Source organism: Equus przewalskii, chromosome 8 (assembly GCF_037783145.1).
Source record: "Equus przewalskii isolate Varuska chromosome 8, EquPr2, whole genome shotgun sequence".
In the NCBI taxonomy this organism is placed as follows: domain Eukaryota; kingdom Metazoa; phylum Chordata; class Mammalia; order Perissodactyla; family Equidae; genus Equus; species Equus przewalskii.
In genome coordinates, this window is record NC_091838.1 from 6,152,700 (window position 1) to 6,172,028 (window position 19,329).

The following is a 19,329-nucleotide window of genomic DNA, read 5'->3' on the forward strand; positions in this document are numbered from 1 at the left end:
GTGATCCTTCCTTTAAGGTTTTAATGTTATTGACTATTTTTCATGTGTTGACATTCTGTTTGGTTTGTCTCAGTATACCCAATGTTTCTTAATAGTTGCTTTTAAAGAAATAGTTTTTTTAAAAAAGTTGCATTTTAAAAATGACTATTTTTGCAAGTCTTTATACATGTTCATATTTTACAGTCTCTGGCTAGTAATGTTATCTGAAGTTGATGGGATTCTGATCCTTCTGTGTATTGGTTCCATTCACTCTCTGAGTGTTGGATAATTTCCTAGTAATAAATTCCTTGTCATTTTGAATTGTAAATTCACTTTGATTAGAACTTGGTCTGCAGGAACTCTATACAGCTGAGGCAAGGGTACGTCCTTCCGTAGAAGTTTGTGTTTGCTTCTGCAGATATACCTCAAGCATTTTTTATGCTAGTTTCTCAGCTGGGTGTTTCTGGCTAATTGTGATAGTATCAATTCAAAGCCTAAATCCACCTGAGGTGTTGGCCAGGGGTGTAGGCTCTTCAGGGAAGACTCCACCTCTCCCACCTCAAGGCCAGAGTGAGACAGACTGTCTTTCGTGCTGTATCCCTGTGTTGATAAGTGACTTTATTAACGGTTTAGCTCTTTAGGACCCTTGCTTCATTCCTGAGTGTCTCATTTCTTGTCACTGGCTCCCAAAATATGCCTGACTCCTCGTCTCTTGTCCCATCCTGGTGCTCAGCGTTACCAAACGGCAGCCTCTCCTCTCGTCGTCCTCTCCAGCTCCCCAATGCTGCCGAGTCCGTGCAGGCTGACGGCACCTGTTTTGATTTCCATTCATTTTGCCCCCTGAGATTTGCCTTTGTTTCTTCCCCTCACAGCTATTCAAAAGTTTCGTTTTTAGCTAGATATTTTGTAGCTGGAGGCTTTAGTTTATCTAGTCAACCATATTGTTATCAATGAAAGTGATCTGTGGTTTATTTACTTTGTTTTTCTCTATGGTCTTAGCTTCTATTTGTGTGATAGTTAAAAACTCTTCATTTTTTCGTAATATTGTGAATATACCCAAATTTTTTAATTTGGGAATGTTTATAATGTTTGTCTTATGTGGTTAGGTGAAAAACCAAGCCACAGAATGATAGGTGTTATATACTCCCATCTATATAAAAATAAATATTTGAGAAACTGAAAAATAGTTCAGTTTGGTTGGAACATGGGTGTGTGGAGGCTCAGAGGAGGGGAAGGGTAAATAGAGCAAGCTGTGAGTTTAGGGTGAAAGGCATATGTCACATGATAAGATCCCTCATTTGCCAAGTAAGATCTTCGGCCTTATCCTTTAGGCGGTATTGAATCATAGGTAACATGATCAGATCTATTTTTAAGAAAACCGGCTTGGATTGGAAGAGTGCCAAAGTAAACATAGGTAAGCCAGTTAAGTTTCCTGGTGTTGTAGTTTGTTAAGAACCAAAAACAGGAGAAATGAGTATAGAGAATAAAGTGAGAAAACACAAGAGATGTTGATGAGGCAGTGGGGGAGGAGGGCAATGGAAGAGTGGGAAGACTGGGTTACCCTTGGGCGGTAGAAATCAGGGAGAGGAAGGACGTGAGATGCCTGCCTGGTGGCGTGGATGAGTAGGCAGTAGAGCAGGTTTTCTTTTGCGAATGCGCTTTGACTTGCCGTTGGTACATCCAGTTGAAGAGGACCAGTGGGCATGAGAATGATGTCTGTTCTCAGGAAAGGTCTGGTCTGGAGATCAACAACAACAGCAACAGAACAACAGGAGTCGATAGCATATAGTATACATAATAGCTGAAGCGACAGCAGTAAGTGTGATTGCCCAGGGGTGGCGTATGGAGCAAGAGAGTATATAACCGAGGACAAAACTCTGATGAATGCCCATGTGCAAAGAACAAGTAAAGACTCAGAAGCAACTGTCAAAGTTAGGAGGGGAACCAGGAAGTTTTACAGAGGCCAATGAAAGAGGATTCCATTAAAATTTTTTTTTAAAATTTTAAGTCAATTGTGACATACTGTGAAGTGGTGAAAAACAATACTCTGGATTTGACAATTAGAAGGTCATTGTTAGCCTTTGCTTGAGCCTAATTAGAGAAAAAAAGAGTAGAACTCTGAAGATTTTAGAAGTGAATGGGAAGCTAAATTTGGCTTAAAAAAAGACCTTTTTTCGTGGAAAACTTTTCCATTTTGAAAGGAAGGAGATGAGTTAGTAGCTAGAGAGACTCATGATCAGGAGAGTGATAGAGATGATTTTGGTTTTGTATGGAGACACTGTCGAGGTTTAAGGGCCAAAAGAGGAGAGAAGGTTGAAAATTGGAGCGAGCGTGTAAGTGATGAATCAAGCGTCCACAGGAGACGGGGCTTACTTGAAGAGTCACGTGTCCTTGAGGGCAAGAACAGGCTGCAAGTGTAGTTAGGATTCTGGGGATCAGCGATTTTTTTCTGGTGTAAGAATCAGGATCATCTTCCAGGCTTGGGCTCAGCAGTGGTAACATACTGTAGGGGATCAGCAGTGGTAACGTACTGTAGGGGATCAGCAGTGGTGACGTACTGTAGGGGCTCAGCAGTGGTGACGTACTGTAGGGGCTCAGCAGTGGTGACGTACTGTAGGGGCTCAGCAGTGGTGACGTACTGTAGGGGCTCAGCAGTGGTGACGTACTGTAGGGGCTCAGCAGTGGTGACGTACTGTAGGGGCTCAGCAGTGGTGACGTACTGTAGGGGCTCAGCAGTGGTGACGTACTGTAGGGGCTCAGCAGTGGTGACGTACTGTAGGGGATTTGCTCGGGGCAAAGGCTTAAAACAGTCACAGAGGAGACAGTGCTAACTAGGAACAGGGAGAAGAAGCCATCAGTAACCTGGAAAGCCTCGTCACGGGAGGCGACCCAGAGTTTCTCATGGCATCGTTCTTCATGGTAGTATGATTTTGTCTGTGTCTCTGTTTTAATCTTTATAACCAGGATGCCAAACACTGCTGAAATAAAGGATAGAATGTCGGTTTTGAGTAATTACAGTGAAAGGAGAAGCACAGAGAAAGCGATGCCGAGGTGCTGTCGAGGAAGTAGTTGCTACAGCCGTGTCTCTGCTGGACTGATACACGGAATCAGGAGCCACAGTTCTTTTTAAATGTAATTACCTAGGACTGGGTAAAAATAAACTAAGGAGAATAGAAACTGAAACAGTGGCTATTCGTCATTTTTTCCCACACTGGAGAGATATCACATATTTGCTTCAGGCCCCCTGACTTTCTACATAATAATTCTCTAGAAAAGGGATTTGCAGTTCCAAGTCCCCCTGGTAGATGGGGCACAGAGAGCTGAGACAGCGGAGAGCTAAGAAGACTCAGGGGAGGGCAGCAGGTGCGGGCTGCGAACAAAGGATTTGATTATCCGTGTTCTTTCACTCCCAGTAATGCTCTTGAGAGACATGCTGCATAAGGAAGTAATTAGAGTCTGTTTCCATGTGTGTTTGTGTATTTGTTTTTAAGGCTTTCTGTGAAACTTTAGAAGAGACCAACTACCGTTTTCAGAAGGAACTGCTTGAAAAGCAGAAGGAGGTGGAGTCCCTGAAGACACTGCTCAGTGAGCAGCAGCTTCGCATAGACGCTCTGGAGAGCAGAATCCGGTGAGTTGGGACGCCTGCGTTTTCAGCTCCCAATAGGCTGGGCTGGATGCCCTTTGTATTTTCATATGACTTAGGATATTTCTGATTCCGAAAGTCGTAGACTCTCGGAGGGCTTCCTCGTAGATTGGGGAAGTTGTCTTTTGATAATTTGTTTAGGAGGCTGAGCATTTGAAGGAGGGGAAACATCAGGAAAATAAGCTTCTGGCTGTTCAACAAACTAAGCAATATTCGCTTTAACCTACGTAAATGATATCTTTGTTTCTAGGCCTTCATGCCAGCTTTTCACATAGGAAAGTTCTACTTTGCCTTCTCATCAGCATTTTTGAATTGATGCTAAAATCATTTTAAATTAATTATAACTAGTTTTTTTGTTGACTCAGAGTCAGCAGTGCCTTAGTCATATGACTAATTAAGCCTTACCAGCGGAAGATTACTAAGGCTGCGTGCCTTCTCAACAATGAACGTACGCCTATTTTATTCAAGAAGATACTGAACAAGAAAATAACTTGTCGCTGTGATTTCCTTTTAGAACACTGTCTTTAGAACCTGAAGGATCACTGCATGGGGCAGGACTGGAAGGTGGACCTAGCCTGACGGCGGAGTCACCTGCACTCACGGCTGATGGAGACGTCTTGGATGAAGAATCTGGGTACACAGTGTTCAGTTCATTAGCCTCATCGTCTGAATAATCGTCGGGAGATTGCCGTAATGCTACTCTGTGGAGTATTTTTTATGAACTCAGTGTTATTGTGTCATGAATCTGCTGAGCAGAGAAAGACTAGATCTTCTAGGCTGTGCCTAAAAACAAGCGTTTGGCATCCAGGCTCTAAGTTTTCTTAGAACTTGCTTTGAAGCTGTGTCTGAAGTAACTGGGCTGTGAGTTCATTAGTTTTGTAAATCTTGACAAATTACTTTAACCTCCCTCCATGTCTCTCTTTTTCCATTTAGAAGGTAGGACATTGTAATAGCAACCACCTTGCCTACCTAATAGGAATGATTAAAAAATAGTATATTTGAAAGCACATAGGATTTTTATTACATATAAATCCAAGGTAATTGCTAATACTTCAGTGATACTAGTTAAGCTAGAATCATGAGAACAAATTTTATGTTGGTAAAGGTGATTACAGCCTAGATTTTCATTGATGCCTGCTAATTGAGAGAGCTGAATTAAAAATATATCTCCAGGGATCAGCCCCGAGGGCGAGTGGTTAAGTTCGAGCACTCACCTTCAGCGCCCCGGGGTTTTGCTGGTTCAGATCCTGGGCACTGACATGCCACCATTCAGTGGGCCACGCTGAGGTGGCGTCCCACGTGCCACAACTAAAAGGACCCACAACTAGAATGTACAACTATGTATTGGAGAGAAAAAGCAAAAAAAAAAAAGATTGACAACAGCTGTAACTCAGGTGCCGATCTTTAAAACATAATCTCCCAAGGGGTTATCTGACAAAAGCAACTGAAAAGTACTCAACTTCTAATTGAATATGCGAACCTTTTTTACATAAGGTCAAAGAGTTTTAAAGGTGTAGTGAAGTGAAGTAGCAGGCATCCAGTCTCCTCACTGAGTGTTTCTTCTTTTGCAGAGCTGATGATAAGCCACGCTTAAATTGCGGTGAGCCTGAGAATTGCGTATCTGAGATAGAAGTAGCAGAAGTGGCGTGTGATGCTGAAGACGGCTAGCACCACAAGCAATTCTTCATTCTTACGTTTCAGCAGGTTTAGAACAGAGTGGCACGTATTTAAGAAGGAAAAAGACTGAGGCCTTTACAGAAAACAGCAAGAATGCACATGTGTAAAGTTTACAGAAAGAAAAGTTTTGTTTTTAAGTTATTGGGATAGGAAATCAATTCACTGCTGCTTTAAATTGTCTTTTATCCAACCTTTGTGTTCAATACACTAAACAAGAAGCCTAGGTAGAGTGCTGTTATCAAGGCCACATTCTTAAATACTGTGCGGAAATTATTCTGGTGTTCTGCCCATGTATTGCTCCAAACTAACGTGTGCGTGCATGCGTCTGTGTGTGTGTGTATTTTTAAATCACCAGGTATGTTAGTCAAATGAAAATTAATTGCATGTTGCTACCTGATCGATGTGTACTTCTTTGTGTCTCTGACAGGATATATTTTCATTCATGGTTTAAATCAGTGGTAAAGATGAATTGAGTTTTAAATATTGATGTATTTACCAACTCTAAATAAAAATTGCTTTTTTTGGAATGTTACTGCTATTTAAAAGAAGATAACTTTCTAGTACCAAAGGAAGACTATTTGAAAGAGCTGTAATAACATAGCTAAAGTGATAAAATAGCCTTGATTTTGAAAGATAAGTCATTAATATCAAAATATGATGTGTCCCAGTTTATTATAATATGTTATACTTATTTTCCACACAGCCTTTATCTGAAATCTCTACCTGTAGAATTAGTGAGTTTGCCTCTTTCAGAACACTACCTCTTTTTGCTAATCAAAGCATACTGTTTCGAAAGTATATTATAGATTCTAAGCAAATAGGGAGTTATGCAAAAAATATATAAAATATAAAAATAAATAAAAAGCCATATATACTACAAAGTTCCTAACTATATTGACTCCTGGCATTGCATTTTTATTTCTGAATATGTTGCTATAATGTATTATGGCTGATTTTCTTTTAAATATATATTTAGCCAAGTGATGCACTTTATGATAATTAAACTATTGTGCCAAGTTTAATTGGTGAATTTCTTTAGCACGTGGAGTTAGGGTAAAGAATTACGTAGTGCCTTTACTATTTCACTTTTTACAAAAGTCTCCTAGGGTCTGTAAGTCAGCTTTATAAAAAAAATGTTTATTGTTTATTTCGTTGCATTTAGTTGTTGAAAGTGCCTTGTTTCATTTTTATGGTGTGAAGTTACTCGTTAATTTTGTTGCTGCTGTTTTGCATATTGTCGTTAATAAGCATTGTAATCTTGCTGGCATTTTGAACTGCGTATGCTTTCTAAAAACTGAGGGAAACTTACTGGGGAAATAGAATAACAGCCTCCAGTTCTTTTTTTCTCCCCTATCTCAGAGTTCATTGTTCTCATGATGTACATATTAATATGTGGTTGTATAAAATTCTACTGACGTAGATTAACAGATCCGATAGTTGTTGTTAACCTTTCATCTAAAAAGGAGACTGCTTTTTACCAAAGTACCAAAAATGTTAGTCTTCATCAGAATGCACAAGTCTGCTCTGTCTCAGAACCTTTTCCCCAAAGTGTATTAGAAATGTGTTTATCCTGGGAGACAGAAAGAATATAATAAATTCGCGTACTTGTTCATTTCGGAATATTATCCTAGGCTTAAAAAAGGTTCAAAAGGAACAATCATTTAAATTAATCAGTACCATTTTTAGTCTAATTAAACAAGATGATCTTTCCTAACCTCCAGATATTCTGTGTGCTACATGTGCGTTTTAAAGTGAACCATACACTTGCAAAACCTGGCCTTTCAGAAGACTATATTAAAAGCTTTGGATGGTGAAGAAAAACTCTTGTTAATTAGATAAACCACTATTATTTATATTTAGAATTTACTTTTTTATTTTTATAATGCATTTTATTCCCAGTATTATATTCATTTAATAAATTATTTTTTCAGTACAGTAGTAGCTGTGTTGTTCAGATGTTGAATACCATTTTTCCCCCTCCAGTTTCTGTTTCCCTATCCCTTACGATTGTTGTAATTTAATTATAGTTAATTATAGTTAACTGCTGCATTTCACAGATGTGGAATGAGTCTGTGACTTTCTCTTTAAGGTTACACTTCGTGTTACTGATTATAAGTCTTTGTGAATAGGTGCAATGCACTTCAAATGTAATCAATAAAAAAATAGAACATAACTGAAACAGAAAACACTTTGTGGATAATCTTTTAAAACTTAAGTTCACGTGTAGCTAATACAACCATAAAACATTATTTAAAATGTGTTGTGTCTGGCTGCTGTACTGAGGTCGGCATTTGAGGCACGTTGCTTCAGAAGACCGCGTTCCTCTGGTAAGTCATCTGCGTAGGCTCCAGCTGTTGGTGATGTTAGAAGGGAGCAGTGGCCTTGGGTCTAAGAATAATTTGTCTGGTTTTGAAGTGGATTTTGTTTGCTTGTGTTTCAGTACACGTGTCCTGCAGGCGGACGACTGCTCTATCTCATGAGGTGGGTGCCCTTCGTGAGGACTCACGGGAGAAAATTCTCTTAGGCCTTGGTTCCATGAGCCTGTGTGTCTCCTAAACAATTGCTTTGTTGTTTTCTTAAGGACTCTATTACTGTCTCTCTTGCTTTGTTTTTTGGGCAGCTCTAAGCCAAACTGTAGTTCACCTGTAGCTACTATATAGAACTTCATGAATTAGGTTTTTGTGTAGTAAACAGGACTTTATTTTTCTATCTTATTTTCTCAACACCAATTTTCTTCCCTATTTAACTTCTTCTATGAGAACATATGTATTTTTTTCTGATAAAGTCTCAGATTTGAGTGATATCTTAGACTACATTAGGTAAGAACTTTTCATAGCCTGTACTAACAATTTCTGCACCATTAAATGATGCCAATAATCACACAATTAAATCATCCTTCCCTTTAAAAGATGCCTTTAAGTAAGATCAGTGAATGTGGAAGGCAAACTTAGAAGTGCTAGCTAGTGCCAAGCTGTGGGTAGGTTCTCGGCCAGAGCACAGTATTGATAAACTCAGATTATGTTTTAACCATGGCCTCTGGTTAGAGCAGACACCACTTGTCGTTTCATGTTCATCATTGGCAGCAAAGTAGAGCAGCGTCACTGTCTCCACATAAAGCAAACATCGATATAAAACAGTACAGCTGTGTACTCAGACGGTGAAAGGTAGTGTTTTATTGTAATAGACAGATGAGAATAGGTATAGGCTTTAAATAGCCTACTGGACTGTTCGCACCTGGCTAATTGTAATCACAGAGGTGTCAGTGTCGGTCAGATGGCGGCTGAAGCCCTTGGCTGAAGCGTGAGATGTCAAGCCCGCCCTGGGGGCATTAGGCCCGGAACTGGAGGACTCTCTCTAGAGTTAGTTCACCTGCCCGTCCAGTCTTCGCCTCCCTGGATAGCAAACGCCAGTCACTGACTGACCCAGCAGATATTTGCATTCCTCCTCTGCCACCCCAAAATAGGAATTGGAGAAACAGAATACTTTTCTCAGCTCCCTTTGCAGCTGGGTCTGAGCCTGTGACACAGTTGTGGCCGGTGAGACAAATGGAATTCTGCTGGTAGCTTCCGGGAAACCTTGTTTTCCAGTAAGAAGGAAAGTATGCTGCTGATACAGTGTCTCCCCTCCCCTTGTTCTGATCTCAGGAGATGTCCAGAGGTGCTGGGGGAGCCATGCTGCAAACAGGAGGCGTGACAAGATGAGGGAAGAGGACGAGAACCACAGAGACGCTACCCTCTTGTTGAACCACTATAAATTGTAGGTTTCCGTTAGTTGTACCAAGATAAAAGCTATCTTAAATTTGGATTATAGATTATAAGCTTAAGTGTAGGGGGGAGGCTTTTCTTCCTGTGATGATATTGTGTATTTTGTTAGCAAAGAAAAAATTAAAGGAAAAAAAATTTTTTCTTGAAAGCTAAAGGGGAGAGAAGCATCTATTAGACATATCAAAGGTCACTTACTTTCCAGGATCCTTTGGGCAAACCAAAGATGAAAGAGAAAACAATCTTATTGTACATTCGCGTCAGCTCGGGCTGCTGTGACAAAGTACTACAGACTGGGTGGCTTAACCAGCAGAAGTTTATTTTCTCTCAGTTCTGGAGGCTGGGAAGTCCCAGATCAGGGTACCAGCAGAGTTGGTGTCTGGTGGGCCGTCTGGGTTGCAGACGGCTGCTTTCTTGCAGTGCGCTCACATGGCCTTTCCTCAGTGCATGTGTGCGCAAGCAAGCGCTCTGGTGTCTCATAGGAGCGTTAGTTCCCTACTGGACCAGAGCCCCATCCTTCATGACCTCATTTTACCTTAATGATTTCCTTAGAGGCCCCATTTCTAAATACAGCCACACTGGGAGTTAAGGCTTCAAAATATGAATTTTGGGGGGACACACACATTCAGTCCATAACAGCATAGGATGGATGTAAGTAACATTAAATGTTTACAAAGATATTTCTCAGTTTAAAAGATTAAAGTAGATAGCCTGTTCTTTCATTTGGTCATTCAACAAACATTGAGCATCTACTGTGTTGGCTCCGGGTTATAAAAATTACTGAGAAGCACATGGTCCCTTTAAGGAGTTCAGAGTGATACGCCTTCCAAGTAGGCTGATGTGTACTTTGTGCGGCATTGTGGTAAATGGGGTAATAGTGGTATTCACTGTCAATTATGGGGACGAGAGGAGCAGAAAGGAGGGCAAAGATTAGCAAGAAGTAGAAGTCTAGTGCTTTAGCTGCTTCTTAAAAGTGGAATAGAGGGGCACAGCTAGCAGAAGAGTCAGCTCCAGCCCATGCAAGTGACAAGTACCATGATTGTCCCTACTGCTCATTCCTTCATCTCACGTCAGTTCAAGCTCCACGATGCAGCAGAAGCCCACTGACCTCATGTGATAGGTCAAAAAGGGACACACAAACCACGATAGACACCTTAAACGTTGCATGTTAACTCAATGCACATAAGAGTATATTCATTCGCCAGTGTCCTAACAGAGGTTCAGGCCCCTCTTTGGTCTGGTTTCACAAATGAGAGTTCCTGGTTCTCTCTTGCTAAGCTGTACCCCTAATGCATTTCTGATTCCTAGTTTTCGTTTCTGTAAAGAGAAGATATGAGACACGTATGAAGGAATCTGTGACAGTTTTTACTATTTTTTTTAATGCTGTACTGCTATCTTGCCTATACTTTTACCATGTCTTTCTTTCCAAATCATCTGACCTAGTTTTCCCTAGAAATGATCATTTGTTCTCATGTTTCACTGTTTCATCTATTACTAATAAACTTGAGGTTTAATTTTGTGTACAGCTGGTGTACACAAATTTGGAAATAAAATTGATGCCTGGTAGTCACACAGCTCTCCTGGGAGGGAACAGGCGTGTGCAGGTGTCTTAAGAAGGAGCCAGCTCGCCATGAGCATCCAGGGTGTCAGCACATCTTACGGAGAAGATGGAGAACCTCGGCCAGTCAGTCAAGTGTGTATTCTGAGGTTGGGGAGCGAGGGGCTGGCTTACCTTATACCTTCAATCTATCCTTTCTCTTTGCCGACTGCTCTCCCAAGCACCAACCCACATGGCCACCTTTCTGTTCCTGGAGTCTGTTAAGGTCTTCTGCCTCCTAACCTTGTCATACCCCGTGTCCAGAAAGCTATTTCCAGAATCCTAACAGGCTGGCTCTTCTCCTCAAGTCTTAGGTTAAATGTTACCTCTTCAAGCAGCCTAAAAATAGTCTTCAAAACAGTCACCTTCGGGGCTGGCCCCGTGGCCGAGTGGTTAAGTTCGCGCGCTCCGCTGCAGGCGGCCCAGTGTTTCGTCGGTTCGAATCCTGGGCGCGGACATGGCACTGCTTGTCAGACCACGCTGAGGCAGCGTCCCACATGCCACAACTAGAGGAACCCACAACGAAGAATACACAACTATGTACCGGGGGGCTTTGGGGAGAAAAAGGAAAAAAAAAAAACAAAAGAAAACAGTCACCTTCATCTCAAATTTCTTATTTACTTTCTTACTGTCTGTTTCACCTGCCCAGCTCCCCACTGCTTCCCCCAAAGGGCAGGGCTTTCTCTCTTTTCCTCTTGTCCCTGCCCCCCTCCCAGCTGGGAGCACATAGTAAGTCCTCAAAAATATGTATTGAATGATTAAGATTAAAAAGGACTGAATTAGGAAAATATTAGAGAAAATAGAGGTGTTTAGAAAGAAAATGTAAGTCTTGGTGATTGACACACTCTGGGTAGATTGTTGCCCTGCTAAGGAAGAGACTGACAGAGGAGGATCTAGGGAGTCTGAGGGTAGACTGAGTTTGGGATATGCTGGATGTGAAATACTGTAGGCAATCCAAGTGGAGCTCCCCAGCAGGCAATTGGATATGATCATCCAGAATTCCGGGGAGAGGCCTGCCTTACAGAACTCAGATTAATTAGGAGGCATTACCCTTCCTGTTCTTCCTGCCCCCGCCCATAGTACCATGGTCTATAGCGTATTGGGGACTATGTTAGTAGTACTAAAATGAAGAAGACCAGAAATGTGTGACTCCACGTGTACCATGGTGACAAGTGTCATGGAAGTACTCCTGCTGGGCCCAGGTGTCTCATTGAGTTAATTTGTTTTTCATTCTATAAGTAATTTGTTATCATAGAAGATCATGTTTTCCTTCCTTCACAGGAGATACGATAATAGCGCAATATCATGAAGTTTTGTTTTGCTTATCCTAATAATATTTAGTATTTAAAGCAAAGTTAAAGAAAAAGAAGAAATTCAAGCAGACAATGAAATGAAAATGTTTGATCTCACTAATAAAGTAATACAATTGCAGCTATAAGAAGACGATGAAGAAATGAAGTCTGCGTTGCTGGTAGGAGCATGAATTGCTTTAAGAATAGTATTTCTAGACCTGTTTTGGCAACGTAGAGCAAAACCGTTAAAAATGTTCATGGTCTTCAACTCAGCAACTGCACTTCTAGGAGCTTAAACGAAGGAAATGGATGTAGTGTGTAAAGATTTAGGTCAAAGGATATGCATGACATTTGTCACAAATACTTCAGTTTTCAGTATTAAGGGGATTTGTTAAATATTTTGTACCCAGTGACGTTGCAGAAGAATATTTAAAGATATTCATGACATATTGCTAGTTGAAAGAAGCAGATTACAAAACAGTATGATCTCACTTTTATAAGAAAAAAGGTATACATGTGTGCATTTGTATACAGAAAGAATAAATATAGTAAAATAATAGCCGTGGTTATCTGCTTGATGGAATTATGAAGGGATTTTATTTTCTTTTTTTCATGAATCTGTATTCTCTCAGTTTTTCGATAATAAGCATTTATTACTTTGTAATTTTTTTAAATTATTTTTAAACTAATAATAAGATGCATATTGCCCCACCATCTGCTATCTGTTTACTCAGGGCAAGTTCCTCAACCTGTCTGTCTCCTGTAAAAGGAAAGTAATGCCACCCAAACTACAGCACTGTTGTGGCCTAATGGAGTGTGACAACGCTCAGCCCAGTCTATCACACAGTAGGCACTCGTAAATGATGGAATCTGACGTCCAACCTCTTGCATGGAACCATCATCATTGGCTGTTCAGGAGTCCATCTGTAAACCTAAAATACGGTGGAAATCCCTTATTGAACTTACATTGATGGATGTACTCATGTTCATTTTCTAACCATGTTATTCCATCATTTACCCCATATTTTAAATTGTGAAGGCTTGCATCAGCTCTGCCTGGCTTACAAATGGTTTTTTCCCAAGCACATTTCCAAGTGATGCATTCGATAAATGGTGGTTTATCAAACTACACTTAAAATGCCTTTTTAATCTATAAGATAATGGAAATTTGTATATTGTTTGCAGTGGGACAAAATGGTTTTGAACTGGTAATTAAACAAGAATAAAATAGCAACAGGTATTTATCTGGACACACGGGGCTTGAGAGAAGCAGTTTAACTAGAGCCGAAGGGGAAGGGAGACTTTTTGTAAAGAATCTAACGGGAGATTGCAAAACGAGCCAGGCCAAGCACGAAGAGATGGTACAGGTTATGTCTGCTAAAAAGTGACGCCTCTGACTCTCACTAAATTGGCCAAGAAACAGTGCAAAAGATTTATGCCACAAGGACACAAGTGAGCGAGGAGATGCTCCCCGAGTCCCGGTCCCTCTGGCCTTCTGTGCCTCCATTAGGCTGGAGCAGGGCTGTATCAGCCCTGAGGGCCTCCCTACTGCCATACAAAGGAATTCCTTGCCAGGCCACAATTACCTGACAGTTCCATTTTAAGCGTCTTCTTGCCCGCAGTGGGGCAAGTCAGGGCGTGCTGCTCAAGGGCTGATGAGAACATGGCTAGCACTGGATTTCTTTCTGTTTGGCATTAGTCTATCCATCACTAGTCTAACTTCACCCTTATTAATCAAAATAAGGGCTGTATTTTTGCTTAAATGGAATAAAGATTTTCCTGTGGTGACTGGGCACGAATTAGAAGGCAGGGGAAGAAGTGAGAGTTTGCGTACAGTTGAATTAATTAAAGAATGCATGGTGAAAGAAGAGAAAGTTACCACAGCATGTGGGCTCAGGTGCCCGAAAGGACAGAAAGACGACCAGAGGAATATGGTGGACAAAGCTGGGCCAGACAGAGGCAGGCGGGCTCTCAGTCTGGGAGGCTGATCCTTTGGTACGTGGCAGACCTCTGTTCTCCACATGCTTGGTCAATGGCTTATTCAGCGGGTCTCGGAGAAATTGGTTTTATAATATGGGAGCAACTTGATGTTCAAAATAAGGCCTTTACTGTATGTGCTGGGGACATAGATACATTTAGAAATACCTTTCATTTTTTTAGCTAAACGATATATCGGTTACTCGCTAAGTGTTGATGTATATGTATATATGAAATATATATGGATATATATTTACAACACCTTGCTCAAAGTATTTTTTAAAAGCTGTTGGGTTTACTTTTCTGAGCATTTCAGATCTACAAAATGTTTCCTAACTTTCTCCAGTTTTTGGAGCTCCAGAACCTTCCAAGCCCACTCTGCTTGCATCTCAATCCAATTCTAGTTAAGGATATACTTTAAAATTGAACAGACCTAAGTCTGGGTTTTGGCTCTGTTTCTTACCAAGTGGGGCAAATCACTTTGCATCTCTGAGCCTCAGTGCTCACTTAACGTGGAGATAATAATAGTGTTCACCAGTTCGGTTTGCTGAAGGGCATCCCTGTGAAAGGATGTGGAAAGCGCTCCGCAGCAGGCCTGGCATCTCCCGCAGTCTGGAAATAGCACCGTAGCCCCAGGAAGGCAGGGGTGTTGTGCAGGTGCTGAGTGAGGCAGCATGCAGTTTTCTGTGCACACACACAGATGTGTGCTGCTCAGGCCTTCCGCCTCACCCAGTGCCTTCCAAGCTGTGTTATAAGAGAGAACAATTCAGCCACAGTGTGCAGACTTGAGAAGAGAGCTACCTGCAATACTGAACTATCCGTACTCTGACCGTCTGTAGTCTTACTCCGTCACAGTGGAATCTCTGAATAGATATTTTCGTGGAAATGTATTGTTAATGACCCAAGTTGACAATAAATTGGCCTCACCTTTTCACCCGCATCTATCACGCTTCTCATGCACTCGCCATGCCCTTGTCAGTTCACTGAATGTTCTAAATGCTTCCCCACCTCAAAACACCCAAACATAACATTTTCTCTCCATTTTCTTTCAGTAGAAGAATAAAGCCAAAACTTAGGGAAATCTCAACTTCCTGCTTCTGCAGTCTTTCCGCTAAGTCTTATTTCATGAGTGATGCTTACAAATTTTATAAACACCAAAAGTTAAAATGAAACTTCCAGTGTAAATACTTGAAACAAATAGGCATATTATGTAAGGACACCAAGCAATAGATAAATTAAGGAAGTTGATCTATCCGTGGTCAGATATCAGATTCCCTTAAAGTTATTCTTGAAAGGTTTTTTCTTTTATCTCAGCCTCACCTTTCAAATATGTTGGAGGAATAATATTTATTTAGTGTGCTGTCAAGGCAGAAAAAGCTGATATGGAAGTCACTTCCCAAATTTATTTTCAAGGTACAAAATGGTCACCATGACTAAGCATACAATGTGCCTTGTGCCTTGGTTGGTTCTTCCCTCAATTACACAGGGAGTTTTAAACTTAAAAATGTTTGAAAATAAACAGTATTTGAGTAACTTTATTCCTCTCCTTTTTCTCAAGCTTTTGCTGAAGTGGAAGGGGACACACTTTAAGAAAATTGCATTTTGAGTTAGGGAAATAAGAATTTCCTTTCACCGGCATACCTGTGCATGCTGGGATTCCTGTCCATGTCCATGGAGGGTCTGCGAAGATGACAACAAAAAACAGGCTATGCTGGCCTTGGATTCTGTCTCCAGAAAGGTCTCAGAAACATTTTAGGTATTGCTCTCAGTTACCCAACACTTTGTAATCTGTGTACGTTCAGGCATTTTATCAGCAAGCATTGGCCGCTGCGCGGTGGGCTGTGTGCTTGACGTGCTGCCGCGAACGAGACCCTTTGTGACCCTGCTGCTTCTCCCACCCCCACCGTGAACCCCAACTCCAGACACGCGATTTCCCAGCTCTACCTGTGATACTCCCACTGGGGAGCCTGGGCCGTTAGCCCCATAGCCCCTGGTCCATTCCCCCGGTAGAACAATGACCTCTGTGGGTCGGAATGTTTGAGTCCATGCACCACATTAGACTCTGAACAGCCTTGAGTGCTCATCACAGCACAGCACCGGCACCTACACGGCAGGAGCGCCAGAGATCCTTGGTGCATGTGAACAGACTGTGGCCAATCTTGGAATGAACATCTAAAAATAGGATATTTGGAAGTCTTAACGCCCAGACAATACTTTTTAAACTCATCGCTAATAATGTGGACCTAGGGGCTCAATTATAACTAGCAGTTCTTTAGAAAGTAGCACATCCAAACTGACCCTCGGGCACAAAGCCCCTTCAGAACAAACCTGCCGCCCACAGAAGCAGCTGCGATCTGGAGAGCTCTCCTGCAGGGCTTGTAGGGCGGCAGTTTGCAGACAGACTCTACCTTACTACATCTGAATCCAAGAACGTTTATGCTTGAAGGAGCCTGTCGAGTCTTCCGCTCCAAACCCGCTTCTGACAGACAGAAGATGACATGAACGCAGTGATAGAGCATCATGGGAAACAAGGCTCTTTGGCTCCGAGTCTGGTGCTTCTTTATTTCATACAATCTCTCCTGTGTCTAGTCATATCCAGAAAGACTTCACGGAAGGTGGGTCTTAGCCATCATCTGTGAATTAGACCCTTCCACAGCCAGTGGAGGGAGAGTTCTCCATTTTGTCCCTGATTCCAGGGTCCAGTTCTGTCTCTTGGGCTTAGGTTGACAAAGAGATTGATGAAGAAGGGTCATGAGTCACATTTTGACACCAGCAGCCAAGGGTCCACAACGTCCAGCCTAAGCCTGGCTGCAGGTATCGCATCCGCCTCCCTGAAGTTTCGGGAATCGCTGCCTGCTCCAACGCCTCGAACCTCCTAGGTCAGGGGAGCTGTTTCTCTGCATTACCTGCAATGTGAGCCCCGTGGTCGCTGCTGCAGTCGTGCGGTCCTGCTTCCTCTCTGCCAGTGTGTGTGAAAACCCTTCCCCTCTGAGGCTGCTCCTTAGAGAAGCTGCCTCTGTAGCGTGCATGGCTGAGAAAGATTGTTGGGTCCTTAAATTCCTTGAGAAGTAGTAGTAGGCTTCCCGGTAAACCAAGGCATCTCCCAGTTTTCGCAGTCGCAGGCCACCTGTACTCGGGGAAGAGAGGACCACCCCAGGTGTCACTGCAACCCTGGCATCCTCACTGGCAGCAGCGCCTTACTCGTCTGCAAGATGCACCACAGTGTGAGATGAAGCAGAAGCAAGGGTTCCAAAGACTGTTTGCTTTCAGGCTTGGTTAAACCCTCTGGCCTGCCTTGTCGCCTAGTTTATAATAAAGACCCACTTTTGATTCTAAAGTTCCAATTAATAAAATCCAAACTGCTGTCGGTGGGAACACAAACGAAGCTGCCTCGGGCTGATTTCAGCAGGTGCTTCGTCTTCACCTTTACGACGAGCTGAGCGCGCCTCCTGGTGGGAAGGATGAGTGGCAGCACTCGATGACATCTGTAGAGAACAGCCACGGGGCGGGACGTCAGGACGCTACAAAGCGGAAATCCCAAGACAATCCCAAACTGACTTATGAGTTTGTCAGACCTGAAGGAGATCTATCCCAAGGAGATTTGTCTCGACTGACACTCTCATCTAACAAAGTGTACGGGCTGAATCCAGTATTCGCCCTACCTCGATCCCAAATAGGGCTGTATTTCATGCGCCGTAGAATATTTTGTGAATTTTTCCCTTTACCTTCATAAGACAGGAACATGAAATTGACCCTTGCCTTACCCATTTTTATGTCTAAACTGCAAATAGCCATGATCGACTATTTTTGAATTTTAGTAAACTTTTCACTTTCTTTATTTCTATTATTTTTGCCTACTTTTCACTAGGATGCCAGCTACACAACGTTGAAAGGTGCCTGTTTCTAAAAGGTATTTGATAATTCTGTCCCAGAACTACTTCCTATATTCCCCTTTCCATTTTCCCACATTCTCTTTATTCCTTTACAAAAACTTTCTTACTCTTTACTCCGTTTTTTTTTCACTTCAGCTAGTTTTCTAAGAGTAGTATGTTTGATAACTTTTTGTCACCTTATTTTGAAAAAATAAAACTCTTCCTCTTTACTCCACATCTTCCTTTTGTGGGGGAGTTGATATTCTGAGAGAAGTGACTTTGTTCAAACAATTTAGAAGACGGAAAGCTGCTGCTTGACTGGATGGGAATGGGGCATTTTTCCATAGTGTCAAAACATATCACAGAAGCTAGAAAACCTCCTGGACTTTCTACTATTTAGCCAACTCTGTCTTCAGATGCAATTTCCCTTAACTAGCCCGTCCTCCACCCCACCCTCTTCTCTCCACAGTCACAACTCTGTCTCTTCCACAGATTATCCTCCACACTCCAGCCCTGGAATAATCAACTGGCACTAAAAATGTCAACTTTGATGTCCCAAACCAAACTTATCCCCTCCCCTCACCTAGGTCTGCCCCTCCCCCTAATATCTCTCATCTCAGAGAAAATGGTACCACCATCTGCTGAGCCACTGAAACCAGAAATTGGGGGCATCTGTGACTGTGACCCCTTTGGCCTCTCTCCACCGCCGCCAAACCCCATCGCCGCCTCTCAGTGGGTTCCCTGTATTCACCTTGCCCCTCTCCAATCTATTCTCTATTTTTGTGATAGATTGAACTTTGTAAAATGCAAATTGATCACCACTTAAAAATCCTCCATTGACTCCCCAACACCTTCAATAAATCCAAACTCCTACACCAGGATGTCCGAGACTTCATCGTCCGGCTGTCTTACGCCCACCGTTCCAGCCATCCTAGACCCCAGCGTACCCTTTCACGCCTCTCTGCCTTAGCTACTGCCCCCTGCTTCCTCAGGCTGGTTTCTCCAGTGCTGGACTCGGGCAGCAGGTTGTCCAGGAGGCCAGCCCCAGGCATCCGCGCAACACGGAAACACTTCTCACATCGCCTCACACATCTCTTTATGTGTCTGCCTCCCCCAGCGAGACTTCCTGAGTGCAGGAACTGTTGTTATGCGGTTTCGAAAACCTCATGCCTTAGGCAGTGGTTGTTATATTTATTGGAGAAGTTGTGAACAAGAAGATGATGACAGAGAACTTTTGTGACTTCTCACCATGAGCCAGGCACTCCAAGGATGTTACGTGTATTGTTATATTTAATCCTCATATTGATCCTAAAAAGATATTTGTAAAATACTCATTTTACAAATGAAGAAAATGAGGGTCTACAAAGTCGAATTATCTAAAGCCACTGTGATGAAAGCTGTAATGTACCTTCCAAATCTCCCTTCAAGAAAGGACTGACTCCCTCATCTGCCTGAAGTGTCGTGGCACCCCTCACCCAAGACTATGCCCTCTTTTCAGGGCAGTCACATTCAATGACGGAGCCCCATGGGG

At 42.3% G+C, this 19,329-nt stretch overlaps 1 protein-coding gene across 6 annotated transcripts in view; it reads left to right on the forward strand.

Moving 5' to 3' along the window:
- The window catches only part of SNX16 (sorting nexin 16), a 41,221-nt gene extending 30,608 nt beyond the window's left edge, over positions 1-10,613 (forward strand). For 4 of the 6 annotated variants that reach the window (XM_070630359.1, XM_070630357.1, XM_070630355.1 and 1 more), the window contains 5 exons: positions 3,471-3,607; positions 4,137-4,256; positions 5,194-5,222; positions 7,740-7,780; positions 8,944-10,613. In XM_070630359.1, coding sequence (XP_070486460.1) covers positions 3,471-3,607; positions 4,137-4,256; positions 5,194-5,222; positions 7,740-7,780; positions 8,944-9,000 — 384 coding nt within the window. In that variant the 3' untranslated portion in view covers positions 9,001-10,613. Of the gene's footprint in view, positions 1-3,470; positions 3,608-4,136; positions 4,257-5,193; positions 7,486-7,739; positions 7,781-8,943 lie in introns of those variants that run through there. The other 2 variants (XM_070630360.1, XM_070630361.1) reach the window with 1 other exon arrangement.
- The last annotated feature ends 8,716 nt before the right edge of the window (positions 10,614-19,329 follow it).